Genomic DNA, 14822 nt, shown 5'->3' with positions numbered 1-14822 from the left:
TTTAAATGGAGTAGTCCTAATTCCAGCATTTGTAAAACTATAATAAGAAAATAAAATCTATTTACAGTACTGTGCAATGGTTTTAGGCACTAAAAGTAAAACGAGGATGCTTTCAAAAATAATGAAATAATTTGTTTTTATTCATCAAATTAGTTCAAAGTTCAATAAACAGAACTTTGGAACAAGAATCTATATTTGACATGTGGATAAATATTACCCATTACAGGAGTGTTTTCTTCTTGTAAAGAGAAATAAAGTGACATTTTGTTATGACTCTGGCTGTATGTTTGGGGTTGTTGTCATGCTGCAGAAATATATTTTAGACTGGAGGCCCCCATGATAGTATTGCATGTTAGACAAGAATCTAAACATTTAAAATGTTTGCACAATACTGTATCATTTATCACACAATGCATCACTGTCAGCACTGCTGCCTCACTGAATATAAACCTAGTGACTTGGGTTATTTGAGGGTTTCCCGTCACAGTCCAAATACATACAGGTAAGATTGATTTAGAAAACTTTAACACAAGGTGTATCACTGGCCTCTCAGCTAGTGTCACTACCTCCTCCTCCACCTCCTCCTCCTCCTCCTCCTCTTCCTCTGGTGACTCTGAACACAGGAAACAAGTGTATAGAATGAATGACTAGAGAATAATTGCGGAAAAAAGCCAGAATACCAATATGTGGCCTCTGGTTTCAGAGCAAATGTAAAGCAATGAGGAATGAATTTCCCTTTAAAGAAACCTGGCCAGTGAATGATAATGTAAGAAATCCTATTTGAAGGAGGCTCCTTTCCCTCCCCTCCTGTAAATTGTTTGTACCGAGCAGTATTGGGGTGTCAAGGCTGTTCCACATCATTATTCAGCTAGCTAGGTAGATGGTGCAAATCTCACATAAACTTGCAGAAAAATGTACCCAACATAACAGCAAAGTGTGAGCAAAAAGTAATTGAGGAACTATAAATATTGGTTGATAAAATGGAAGAGGGATATCAACAGCAGATTGATTAAACTCTGGCACCGCTTCCCTGTTTTCATTTCATCCTTGTTACACTAGTCTTAGTGGGTGAGATTAGCTCTGCTCTCAATTTTACACATGCTATTTCACAAAAGACAAATAAATCCCAGGACTTAGGAGTTCTGCTATGATTGCATTTTACCTTCATCTATGATGCTCTTGTGCTGAGATGACTCATACACCTGCAAAGTCAAGTGGGACAAAGTCTCCAGGAGAGCAGGAGAAGTCATGATTCATGTACTTCATCTTCTTGTTATCAGCCACATTAGAAGCTCTAGGGCTGTTGGTCCACCACTTTAGCCCAGATGAAAATATCTCAACACCCTTATGATGAATTCCCATTAAATTTTGTACATATATTTATTAGACTCAGGTGCATCCTACTGATGTTGGTGACCCCCTGACTTTTTCTTTGGGGCCACTGGGTCGACAGCTTTGCTTTTTAGTGAAATGTCTGGATAACGATGAAATGGACTGCCATGAAATTACTACAGATATCCATGTCCCCCCTCAAGATAAATTAGAACTACTTTGGTGCAAAACTAATGATATTCCCCTCAGCTGTACTTAGTGTTTTGAGCTAATTACCTACTGGTGGCATGCAGACATGCTCTGTATAATTTGAAATATTTAAGAATAAGAGTTGATTGGAAATAAAACAAGGGCCTGGCAAAGAAAGTTTTATCAGGTAAACTTCACCATGTTAGCATTGCAATTGTGAGCATTTACCTTAAAATACTCTTGTGCCTAAGCGCAGACTCACAGGGCCACTAATATGACTCTTGACAGTCACCTAGCAACAAGACTACTGCGTAAATTTGAGCATTTAAAAAGTACAAAGAGAGAGTTTACAGTCAGATCATATAGGAGAAGCAGTTCCAGCACAAGAGACGTGATTGGAAGAATTACACAAACGGTCTCATTTCAGATGTGTAATCTTCATTAATCCTTAAACCTTTTGTGAAACCCGAAAAGACTTTGCCACATTTTTTTTTTTTTTTATCAGAAACCAAATATCAGCCACAATAATTATGCCAGCAGCTTCAAACCTCATTGTGGCTTGAAGCTGCTGGAATAATTATTATCTTGGCATATAATTAGTTGCCTCCTGTGTGCGACTGTTCTTCACACAGGAGGCGACTTCAAGTAGTTTGTCACTCGACCATGAACTTTTTAATAAAGCAGAAGAGGCAGTATATAGTCCACCCAACAAAAATAGCTTGAAGATTATTAGTGATATTATCCTTGTATCTATATTCATGAAATGTTCCACGTTCAAGTAAAATATGGATATTCCAGTGGGCCAATTGTTTCAGCACTAGATAAAGAATACAGTACATAAAACAAAGTACATCTGTTTACAGTTGTACTAGAGGAACGTCTATATATGGGAATCTCTGGCAGCTCATATATCCAGTCTGGACACTATTACAACAGTAAATCTATTGTTGGACTGGTTAGAGGAGCACATGGAATAACAAATATATACGCCAAAAGCACTGATAGCTTGTTTTTATTCTACATATTGCTTCATGAGTTTAAGCCACAAATATCTAATTTCCTCCAGGAAAGTACAGCAATATATATTTGAAAACCCAACCTTTAATATAACTCAGACTCCTGCTGCTTTTCCTATAGCTGTTGTATCATTTATGTAGTTCAGATTTAATTCTCATCTACAACAATATGTGAAGGTACATTGGCCATTATGAAACTCATAGCTAAGTCCTGAGGAGTTGAAAGCCATAAATTATAGTATATCACACTTTAATATTCTCATTCCCTATAACCATACCATGACTGGTTTCAGCTAATTAGCACAAAAAAGCACAATCTTGGGAGACATGGATCTCTTCCTCTGAAATGAGCTAACATTGCAAAAGGGCCCATAGCATTAAGAGGGCTTGATACTGCAAATTGCGAAATGGTGTTGAAGTGTGTCATTTCCTAAAGGAACTGTTTTCATCTACTTCTGAGGGTGTGGTTAATTGGGTTGGGTAAAGGTGGGTTTTTCTACACTTAATTACATTGGGAGACCACATTTGCACCGCTGATGCAACTCAGTAGAAATGTATGTTTATATTAGTAGTCTCTGTATATAATACTATACATATGTCATATTTTTGTTTGTTTGGATTAGAGAGTAAGTAGAAGATGCTGAAGTTGCTTTTATACAGATTATTTTTCTGTCATCTGTTCTTGACTAATTTACACGAAATAAATCTGTCACATCAGTGTGCCGATGCAATAATATTATAATAGACACTCATCTATCACAGTAGCTTGTAGTGTGAAAAGTGTGGCTATACTTAACTCTGAATTCAACATAAAAGAACACTCAAAACAAGTGTGTTAATGTAACATTCAATGTATTGCACATCTTACAAATGACTGCAAACGAATCAACTTATAACACAGTAAACAGAAAGGGTCAAATCTACAAAAGATAAGCATGTATTGTTGACTACTGTAACAACAAGCAAGGCATCATCTGTTGAAAGTAAAATATAAAAAATAAAAAGTAAAAAAGCAGTAATGTAAAAAGTAATATTCATCATCTAAATGACAGCTTACAGGCTTCATGGATAAATATGTCTTAATATTTAGTAAAAGTAACACCCCGTTAGTAAAATGTGTAAATATTACACTGAATGTTTTTGGACAGTAAAAACAAAAAGGAGAAAAAAAAGAACATTTACAGCTAAAGAGGTTGTAGAAATGCTCCCTGAGGTAAAAGGTGCAGGAGATGTAGGCTGTCGGGCATTTTTCTCTCATCCTCGAACACATTTCACGCTTTACAGTTTTTTGGGACAGTACTTTTTCTCAAACTGGGCTACGTTAAACTTCCTGAGGCAGCCTTGGTAGTTCATGTAGCGGATCTTTCCGAAAACTGGTCTCTCTTTCCATCCTTGGTCATGGATGCCACAAATAGACCACATACAACCTAAAAAAGGTAGGATGAACACAGTGAAAAGGGCACTGATTATTGACGACGAGGAATTAGTTTCGTAAACATGCGCTATCCTCATATGTGTGATGTCATCTGTGCCTTACCGACAAAACCATTGGGGTCCTGGCCATCCAGCTCATAGCGATCGTTGAGGTACAGGGCGATTGAGAGCGCCTCCTCTGGTGAAGAGGTCCACTCAAGAATCTTTTTGGCCCAGTACATCCTCAGGAAACCGTGCATCTTCCCCTCTGTGACCATCTGATACTAATGAAGTGATGCAATAAACAGCGGTAAGAAAAATAAAAAGCAGCATAGACTAGCAGGCATGTGTTTTAACCACAGAGACAATTGAAACGCTTTGGATAAAAAGAGCACTGTGACATCTGTTGGCTGTCTTTTATAGTAAATGTTGTACCTGAGCTCCGTTCCACAGCTTGTCATGCGTCTTTGCATTCTCCAGCTGTTCTCGTGTATAGAGATATGGCCTCTTGTCTTTGGCATGATCTTTCAAGGTCTTCTGTGCCCACTCATAAGCACCTAGATACAATACAACATAAAAAAAAAAGAAAAGAAGCTGAAACAGTCTGCAAGCCATTCATTTGGATAAAATTTAGTTTGTGAGCAGATGACTCATCTGAATAATGTCACAAAGGGGACACTCATCACAACGAAGCGAACCACATGCAATTTAATGAGATCTCAACTGACCCTCTATGCTGTCGTATTTCTTGTTGTAGAAGCAGAAGTTGTCTGTCAGCTCTCTGCGCACCACCAGCTCTTCGATGAAGGAAGCGACAGGCTGACCTGTGCTCTTCCCGCCTTGCTGAACTTGTAGTGTCACACGATGGGCTGACAGGTGTCCTGATGGGATGGAGAAGAGATGGTTGAAAAAGGATGAGAAAGGGAAGCAGGTGATGAAAGGATGAGAAACGATGACGACAGACAGAATAAGGAGACAAAGATAAACAGTCTAAAATGACAAAGACTAAAAAAGTTTGACCTAATCAGGAAGTCTCTTTAAAATCAAGATGTCTTTTTACAAGAGAGACCTCTAATTAAAATACATACAGTACCAGTCAAAAGATTGGACATAACTTATGAAAACAACATTAAATTCACCTTAAAAATATCAGCAAGTTAAAGTTTTAAGTCCCTCAGAGGAATGTGCATCTAAAGATGTTTAATATCTATGCAAGAAAGTAAGACCTTAAATGAAAAGTCATGTGGATGCCTTCAGGATGTCAGTCACGACTACCCACCTTTTTCATAAAACTACCAGTGGGAGAGTGATACATGTCTCGAGTAATTAAATGAATGGTACTGTTGTAAATGGCCATAGTGGTTTAAGGGTAGATTAGATATTAAATTAGATTATATTCAATTAAGATTATTATTATCCTAGAGGTACACTGGTTTGCCTTATGTGCATAAAAGGAAAACTGCCACTGACAACTGGTTCGTAATAATCAAAATTCTGCCAACGCACAGGCTTTCATTAGTGGCTCAATCACCATTGTGTTACCTTATTTGGTGACAGATGGTGATTTATGCATGTGAGAATCTTCAGTGATGTTCAAGATTGCTACTTAAAAAGGTCAATCTGTCATCCCACATATTGTAATGGAAATCTAATAGATACAAAGCAGCATCATGTCAGGTTAGGAGTAGGAACATCAAAACTATTGTGAAATGTGTACATAATGCCTTTTTTTCCAACAGTCTAAGGGTGTTAAATGTATAATACAAATGTCCTCAAAAGCAGACAGTAACCAGTAACCTGGTCTGGTTTCAGTAGACCTGATCGTATGTAAAACAGAATGATGAGTTGTAAAAAGAAAAAGAGTAAATACAAGGGGGCCTAATGTTGATCACTGAGGGACACCTATATCAACCCGTTTTTTAAACCAACAGGTAATAAAAGAATATGTTTCTAGGAGTTACTGCAGACATTTTTTCATCAATGATTTATGTAAAATTCTACTTTGTGTTGTACTACTGACCAAAGCGGATCCAGGGTGAGAGCTGGCTGAGGGCGGGAGCGTTTGGATCGTTGCGTTTGGTGTCGAACATTTTGAGCCGTACATCAATGAAGGACTCCAACATGGCCATCCCCGCCTTGGTTCCTGGCTTAGCCCACTCCGGCTCTCCTACTGTTCTATCAACCTGCAGGGAGGCCAGGGTTTCAGCCCAGTCTACTGGCTGTGAAGATGGGGAGGGAGAAGAGAAAACCTCAGCAGGGGTCACAACTCACAGTGATGATCTCAAATATACATTCTGGAGTTGAAGGAAGAAAGAAAAAGTTGTGAAGAGTCTTTCAACTAGCTCACATAATCTGGAGGCTAAAACCAGTGAATGGCAAATCAATCACACCTCTGCAATGAAAGCACACATCCTGCAGCTTTAATAACTGGAGCTGGGGTGATATTTAGACAGCCTACTGTTCATACTCACTTGTCAATAGATATGGTTATGACAAAATGTGAACATGTCATGTCATGATCATCCTGGTCAAAATAACTGATAAACAATATTATCCCGATAATCATCAAACTATCCTTAAAACTGAAAAAATGGCATTAAAACACTTTAGCTTAGAAACAAAAACAAATTACATCATAGGACACATATCTTTTTTTGGGTGAACATCCTTTTTAGTGAAAAACAAGGATAGATTCAGACTCTTGCCAATACCCAGGTAATAACAAAGAGAGAAAAAAAATCTATTAATAAAAATAATCTAGCTATCAACATGATAAGCAAGCATAAACATTGGAGCATTCAGCCATGGTGACGAATGACTGGAAAGATGCAGGCTCCCCCTTGTGGCAAATGGCAATTCAAAATTAATCAGGATATCACTTATGTTTATATAAATTAGAGAGCTAGACAGCTTTTTCAAAGCACTCGAGAGGATATTTATGATCATCCTGATAATGGGAAATTCACCATGATTAAAATATCTTGTGTTTTTGTCCCAAAATAAGATAAAAGCTTATATCCTCCCATCCCTAGGTGTCAATAAATTATTTGGGAAGAGAGGAGGTAGCTGACGGCTGAAATGAAGTGCTTTATTGCAGCAGTCTGACTTTCAAATCCTCCCCATCAATGATCCCACTGACAGCTCCCTTTTCTATGTATTGATCTTAGAAAACACCTATTTCACATGCTTTCCTGGACAAAAATATTAAGGAGACAAACCATTATTGTGTTGCCTTGGATGATTATTTGTCCTATAAAGCATATTTATAATCAAAGCAGTCTGAATATGACCATCACTGTTACTGCAGCACTTACTTTGGCTGTTCTTGTAGCTGTGTAGGGATGTTTCTCTACTGGGGGAAATTCAGTGAGGAACTCTGGCAAAAGTTTGGTAATTTTCCCCCTGATCGTTCTTGCAGAATACTCAAGTTTAGGAGATGCTACCCAGCAGGGAACAATATTGTGGGCATCAACCTATGAAAGAAAATGAGGTGTTAAAACTCATATGACAAATACCCAAAAGTGAGTGCACATCTGGACACACATAAAAGGCAACAGGCTTTAAATAAGAACTACCGGTACATCCTTTCTCATCTGGACACACATAAAAGGCTACAGGCTTTAAATAAGAACTACATAATTTTCATTGTGAAAATGATTAGGACAACAAATGACCAGGAAAAGACAGGAGGATCAGAGTTTTTACCTGTATGAGAGGGATGTCCTTTGGAAGCTTCTTTGTCAAGTCCTCCAACCACTGTAGTGGCTCTCTGAGAGGGGAGAAGTCTGTCACCACCGCCCCCAGGCTGTGGTCAGACACAAAGCCAGGCAGTACCTCCCCTGCCGAACCGTGCAGCAGATGGAACTGGATGTCTAAGCGTTTACATTTCTGTTTGGCAGGGGCAGAATGACAACGCTTAGTCTCAAAAACTTGACTATGGGTTCAACTGTATGCATCACAAACCCCTGAGGAAAGTGCTCAGGTTACTGGTTGTCATGTATGCAGTCAGTTTGAATGGTATTTGAATCCACATACATACATACATACATACATACATACATACACTTATGTAATGGTTTTCTTATTTTGACTATTCCAATGATTGATTTCTGTTATTTTACGACTTGTTCAACTAGAGCTGCAATTATTTTAATATCTGTTTTTAATTATTCAATTAATTATTTAGACTATAAAACTTTGAAACCCATGAAAAAGCTGACCCCAATTCTCCTGAGCCCAAGGCAGCATCTTCAGATTGCTTGGTTTGACTGACAATTAGTGTTCATCCTCACATTTGAGAGGCTGGAACTAGAGTTTTTAGCATTTTTGCTTAACAACAGACTTCAATGAATAGTAGACAGCACAAATCTTACCAGAGTAACATGACATTGATTACGTTTGGAATATTTTAATTTAATGATTGAAGTGTAGTGTTATTATTTGCTCGTTTTCTATAGTGCAATATTAGAGATGCACCATTCTGACTTTTTTAGTCCCAGCAGTCCTGATACTTTGGCCTTGGGTAACAGCTGATACCAACTACTGAACTGATACCAGTGTTTAATTAATTAGCTGTATGCCTCAGTGTATAGAAGAGATGGGATCTTTTTTTTTTCTTTTCTTTTTTTTACATGTAAAACAACATCAGACTTGACTGAAACATAGCTTTCCTAACTTTGTAAAACAAACTAACACATAGATATATATTTCACGAGTTATCATTAAATAAAATAATGATGTATAATATCGGTACATCTCCAGCTTATGTAATTGCACATATATTACAATAATAATCACAGCCTTTTCAGTGATGAAATGAACATGGACTAATTAATAAATCTTTTCTGCACTACTCGAATGTATGGCTGTAATCAGTGCATTCAAAAAGTCTGTAGCCTACCTTTGCAACTTCTTCCAGACCTTTCATCATGAAGCTGTAGTGCCTGAGGGTGGACACCTCTGACTCTGGAACAACCAGACAGACACAGACATGCAGAGGAAGGTTCTCCTTTATGGCAAGCCGCTGGGCATGGATCAATGCCCAATTATCTGTAACAGAGAGGTAAGACACACACACAAAGCATATTAAACATTGAGATCATGCAGGGTGAAGTGGCTTCTGTATGCCATGTTTACTGCTTGTTTTACGGGTTTACCTTGTACTCTGTGGTCTCTTAACATCCAGTACAAAACACCCTCTGAACCTTGTTTTATCTTCTGGGTGTCAGATAGAAAACGCAGGCGCTTTTTGTTTAATTTCATGTCCTTCTTCTCGCTCCTCTTCTGATTCAGAAGTTCCTCCAGCCAACCCGTAGCTCTCTGCTTTTTCTCCTCCTTCATGGAAACCAACTTCTGCTGCTTGGCACTGGGTCCAACAGCAGCAGCAGATGTTGCCTTGCGTTTTTTGTCAGACATGCTGGTTTCACTGGTGAATGAGTTGGTCAAGCAGGAGGAAACTGAGCCGGGTCTTTTTCTACTGTGGATAACGAGCCTTGGGGCAGATAAAAAAAAAGTGTGGAAATAAAAATGCATCAAAGAAACACAGTTTTCATGTTAAAAAACTGGCTAACAACAAGACGACGACGACGACAGAGAATCCCCTCATTCATACAAACGTCGAATCACTTACCTCTTACAAATGCAGAGCAGCATACACCGTGCAAACACTAAAGGTTAAGTTAAGTAAAGCTGTCGGAACTCGACTATCAACGTGAATTTGAAGCAAACTCAATTGAGAGAAACGGCAAACGACGCAAACACTGTCGTCTTCCCTCTTTACACAACCAGTTACATATGAGCACGCTGGTGAATGTTTTGTAACAGTTTTTTTCGGATTGAACTACATTTCCCACAATGCAATTTGTGACGTCCTCACAGGGCACGCACGGCGCAGTTTACGTTAGGGGGAGGTTTGCTCGCTCTGTTGTAGCTTCAGAGGAGACGAGGAGTTAGCAGGCTACCGACCACTGTTGTATTTCTTTTTTGCTCTCGGTGTTGCCTGTTGGGTTTTTTTTAAACATTATGAACACAAGTGAATTTACAGCAGGTCGGGGGAGAAAACCAGCGGCGCCCGACAAAGTGGACATGTCACTAGGTAAGGTTCTCGACATACACGTTTGAAATAGAGTAGCTATTAAGGTTAGCACTCGTAAATGCTGGGTAACTTATTCACCGTTACTCAGCTGGATCAGGGTTCAGGCGCCCTTGCTTGTAATTAATCGTGTGATAACTCTCACCAGATGACATCATTCGGTTGAACAAAAAAGAACAACAGTTAAAAAGAAAACAGGCCACCATGAATCGCCGACCTGTCAAGAAGAAAGGCCTGTTAACCCAGGGGAAGGGAGTCTCACCCAGGACCGGTGGACCTGTCCAAAGAGGTGTGCACCAACCCTTGTGTTGTTTTATTTTTTTCTGTCGACACAACTCTGCGTGTATGTAATGCTAATATTATCTTTAACAGGAGGTGGTGTGTCCCGAGGTGGACCCTCTAAATTAAGAAACAGAAGGGTCCCTCCTCTTCCGGGTCGACGGCGGGGTCAGGGGGTTATCACTGGGCTGGCAGCCAGGAGGCCAGCTGCCCTGCTCAAACGGGTCGGCTCACTCAACAGAGCAGCATTCAACCAGGTACTAGAGGACATACTGTAGTGCACAGCAAGCCAGGCTCTATATTATCCTCTGGCATTGGCTTAGCCTTAGACCACTAGCAGCACAGATATTAATTGCCCAGAATATAGGAGTCATGTCTGTATGCCCTTTGAAACATCAGACTGTGCCCTCTGCAAGATTTTAGATTGAGACACTTGTTTCCTAACGAAATGTTTATATTTTATAACTAGGTAGGCTAGCACAGGCTCATAAACACACAATTCACACTTACTCCACTGCCAAATATAATAAATAACACTATGGTAAATTTAGAAGTTGGTGATTATTTTGTTTTTACAGTTTAGTTACGTCCCTTAGTGAAAAAACAACAACACAGGAGAGGGGTTCTCCAGTTCATCGTCGTGTTGCGCCAACCAGTTTGTTCAAAACACATTGGTTACTATGCAGCTGTGATTTGGGGCTTTGCTGTAAACATGCCAGGCTTGAGCTTGAGTACCCCACCCCCGGTGCCACCTTATGTGGTTTAAAAAAAACAGTTTGGCACCCTAGGCAACCACCTATGTGGCCTGTGCTGCTGGCCACCCCTGACTGTGTGTCTGTGATGGTTTAAGATGTATGAACAAGCAAGTACAATATTGAAATCCAACAAGCAAAATATATTGAAATCCAACATGGAGTATACTTTAAATGGTTAGGGTATCTCTTATGTCCAGCTGACGAATGCAGACACTGATACAGCTTTATGTACATCTTTCTAAAGGAGCGTTGGAGTACTGTGCAGCCCTAACAATGTTCTGACTTCAGCAAGTAGAGTATGTCCTTTTCTCCACGTGAAATGAACAGTCAATCAATCAATCATTCTTTATTTATATTGTGCCAAATCACAACAAAAGTCATCTCAAGGCACTTAACACATAGAGTAGGTCTAGACCGTACTCTTTAATTTAATTTAAAGAGACCCAACATTCCCACATGAACACTTGGCGAAAGTGGCAAGAAAAAACTCCTTTTTAACGGGAACAAACCTCAGGCAGAACCAGGCTCAAAGTGGGTGGCCATCTGCCTTGGCCAGTTGGGGTAGAGAGTATAAAACAGTATACTCTTACATAGTATAAACTCACCAGTTTTAAAGAAACAAAGTGAATCTTTGCAGTACTGACATTGCATTGAAGCTTGATCCACTTCTGAAAGATCTTCTTTCTGAACTAGGTGACAAAGAAAGATTCAAAGAACCCACAGAGTTCAAATACTTCATCATACTGCATCATTATTTGTTACAAAAGCCAGTCTTGCTGGCTTTGTCTACAATCAAGCACACTGTTCTCCTCTTGCTTTGATGACCTGGTTCTGCCTGACCTTTATCACACTCGGAGGCAGAATTTTCTCCATATCTCGTTGCTTGGCAACAAACATCAGCAGCCATCTTCTGGTATACAGAAATGTGTTATCTGCTCCTCCTGATATCTTGTCCAAACTGCCCTTGAAAGTTTTCCATCGTGAACATGAAGTGATCATTGGCTGTTTTATCGACTAAATATGATGTTATGTCATTTAGTTTTATAGTTGTTATCAAAGTTATCTTTTAGATTTTTATTATTTCCCAAGTGGATACAAAAATTCCAGTTCAATCCCTCACATAATGTTGATTTGGTCAATCAGTCTGATTATACCATAGTAGGTTTGTATGTGTCTCTCAGTGAGTGAACCTGCCCTTTTTAGGAGTCCAAAGTTGATTACCTCAGTGAAGTTTTTTAGTTTCACTATATTCTCAGTTTTTCTTTCACAGGTGGATATTTGTTCATTCATAATAAACATTTTCAAACTTTCTAAAAGTGGAAAGGTTTTCTCAATACAAGTTTTAATACTGATCCTTCATGAAAAACCTAAACAAAACAAATACATCTAATTTAAGTTTAAACATTGAAGTTTTTAAAGAACGTGGATTTCTGTTTTTAACTGAACAACTGAACATTACCTCTTATCTAACTCGACAATGAACAACCAGTGACTCTTGCTGTGCATCAGTAGAAGCAGACAGGACGTAGTCACATTCAGTTTTTCCTTCGCCTGTATCCATATTAAAGATCGTCCACTGCACCTCCCTTTTCAGAAAACGAGACAGAAAACAATGCCGTTCATTCAGCGCACTGAGACCCAGTACAGAAAGCCAGAGGTCCAGAGGCGGCCGTACAGACAGCCCGACTTACAGAGAGCCCAGAATGCAACAGCGGTCAGGAGACCATTTCAGCTTCGGCGACGGTGAGAATACCTCAGAACAACTTTTGTATTGTCTCACAGTGCACCTGTGACAATGTGTTTTTCCTCTCTGAAAGAATGCAGAACAGTTGAAGTGGTGAAATAACCATTGTTGGAGTATGAAAAGTTATAGTTTGTGTTTAATTCTTGCAGCAATTCAATTATTCCTCTTGTTGTTGGATATTTCTTTACATTTAATTAAGACTTAATCAGTCAAAGCAATACCTTTTGTGTTCAATAAGCTATTACACGCAATGCTCTGTGATTTAGTTACATTGATTACACAACTGTTCTTCAATGGAGTTTTTTGTGTTGTGCTCATGCAGACCACTGCCGCCTGTCCAGCAGACTCAGAGGGAAGCGCGCCAGGCCACATTTCTTTTCCGCAGAGGACTCAAAGTACGAGATGTTCATACATTGACCTTGAAAGTCGATGCATGTTATCTACAGATTAAAATGGAAGGTGTTGAGGATTTCCTGCATTAATTCTCGTGTCTTGTCCTTGGCTCCACATTGCAGGTACAAGCCCAGGTGCAGAAACCAATTCCTCGTGCACCTCCCGTCAGGACTCGCCAGTGAGTTTTCGTTGATCTCACAGTCTGTATTGGATTTAGATGTTTAAACTGTTGGACTCCTTGTGTCACTCACCGCTATATGTGATAGAAGAGGAAACAGCACAGCAGATATGAATCATTTGGAGGGGCAAGAAGAGAATTGTTTTCCATTTTAGGGTATCTGTTGCGTTTGTGTGCTGTTTTAAACCTTTTCTGTTTATCCACTAGGTGGCGTACATCAACAACCAACAATGGTATCTTGACTGTTTCAATTGACAACCCCACAGCTAGGACCCAGCCTGAGTAAGTATAGCTTAGCACAAACCCTGCAGAATCCTTACATACCGGTTTAAGATATAACTTATTCATATTGATATTGATATAAAACTATGCCTGTTTCTGTGACTTCTCCATAGGCCTCCCACGGCTTGGACCCTGCATCCCCCTACTGCCAGCTCTGCTTCCGTCAAGGTGGACACTGTGGAGAAGAAGATACCAAAAGGGGTGTCCCTCCAATTTGACATCAACAGTGTTGGGAAACCGGTAAGAGCATGCCACGTAGATTTCTGTATGGCTTAATGCTCAACGATAAAAGGTCATTGTCATAAACAAGGTTCAGCAACAGTTTCAGAGCTCAAAATTTTGATCTTTGTGTTTTTGTTTTTTTCTCTCTCTCTACAGCAGACATCAATGACTTTGAATGAGCGATTCCGTATCCTAAAAGATCGGCGCACCGCCACAGCACAAACCAGCAAAGGCAGCCGATTCGTTACCGTGGGTTAGACGGCAAGAAAAAGAGTGACAAATAATAACTCTGATGCCCTTTTTTTGTCCTGCTCAGACCTGCACAGTGAACCCCACCTTTGTATGGATGGATGGTACGTGCTGACCCACTAATTGACTTTTCTAACGAGAGAGAGAGAGCAACAGTGGAAACAAACGAGTACAAAGTGCACAACTGCTCAACTGTGACAACTCAAGTGTGCAAGTGTCACCGGAAGAGTTTGTTTTACATCAGTTTTACTCACTGTTCATATCATTGTACTCAACTGTCTGTGTTGTGGAGGTCCAGCTCTGGGAAAGAGTCATTTTCTTCCCTTTGGACACAGAACTGTCAACACTATTCTGAAGACTGCTTGGAATTATTTCTTTTCAGAGAGGATTGCTATGTATTTGCTAGGGAGGCATGTATGTTCTCAGTACCTTTTTCTGACATTTTTGAGAATTGTTTTGTAATGTTTCTTCAAATAAATGAGTTACTCTTTTCAAAAATGCGTGTAGCTATTGCCATCTTCTCTTGTAATCAAACAGTGCCATCTAGCTGTGAGACATAGCCCAGACACCTCCATGTTAAACAGCAATCCAGTATCCAGAGTTAATTTACATTATCTGAATCTGCAAATTGTGTCCTGGTGTGGCTTTCGGCTTTATGAATGGGAACAGGAAATTATGC

The 14822-nt window shown here is 39.5% G+C and overlaps 2 protein-coding genes across 4 annotated transcripts; one reads left to right on the top strand and one right to left on the bottom strand.

Annotated features, from left to right (window-relative positions):
• Nucleotides 1-3393: 3393 nt before the first annotated feature.
• cpdp (CPD photolyase) lies at nucleotides 3394-10313 on the bottom strand. 2 transcript variants are annotated; one of them, XM_053329613.1, is made up of 10 exons: nucleotides 10187-10313; nucleotides 9107-9441; nucleotides 8851-8999; nucleotides 7656-7838; nucleotides 7265-7423; nucleotides 5971-6169; nucleotides 4679-4831; nucleotides 4386-4507; nucleotides 4075-4234; nucleotides 3394-3964 (listed from the first exon to the last, which is right to left on the bottom strand). In XM_053329613.1, exons 2-10 carry the CDS (start codon nucleotides 9363-9365, stop codon nucleotides 3816-3818), a joined length of 1533 nt encoding a protein of 510 aa, XP_053185588.1. In that variant the 5' UTR covers nucleotides 9366-9441; nucleotides 10187-10313; the 3' UTR covers nucleotides 3394-3815. The 2 variants fall into 2 exon arrangements, with proteins under 2 accessions (XP_053185588.1, XP_053185587.1); XM_053329612.1 differs by lacking the exon at nucleotides 10187-10313 and adding an exon at nucleotides 9580-9746.
• Nucleotides 9879-14641, top strand: LOC128368778 (UAP56-interacting factor-like). Of its 2 annotated transcripts, none has more exons than XM_053329659.1 (9): nucleotides 9879-10044; nucleotides 10190-10330; nucleotides 10417-10577; nucleotides 12670-12818; nucleotides 13142-13214; nucleotides 13335-13390; nucleotides 13598-13672; nucleotides 13786-13912; nucleotides 14051-14641. In XM_053329659.1, the coding sequence occupies exons 1-9, from the start codon at nucleotides 9972-9974 to the stop codon at nucleotides 14150-14152; spliced, it is 957 nt and encodes a 318-aa protein (XP_053185634.1). In that variant the 5' UTR covers nucleotides 9879-9971; the 3' UTR covers nucleotides 14153-14641. The 2 variants fall into 2 exon arrangements, with proteins under 2 accessions (XP_053185634.1, XP_053185633.1); XM_053329658.1 differs by having other exon boundaries at nucleotides 10414-10577.
• Nucleotides 14642-14822: the final 181 nt, after the last annotated feature.

Source organism: Scomber japonicus, chromosome 12, assembly GCF_027409825.1.
Source record: "Scomber japonicus isolate fScoJap1 chromosome 12, fScoJap1.pri, whole genome shotgun sequence".
Taxonomy (NCBI): domain Eukaryota; kingdom Metazoa; phylum Chordata; class Actinopteri; order Scombriformes; family Scombridae; genus Scomber; species Scomber japonicus.
The sequence above is the reverse complement of the archived record's forward strand: the minus strand, read 5'-3'. Positions and strand labels throughout refer to the sequence as shown.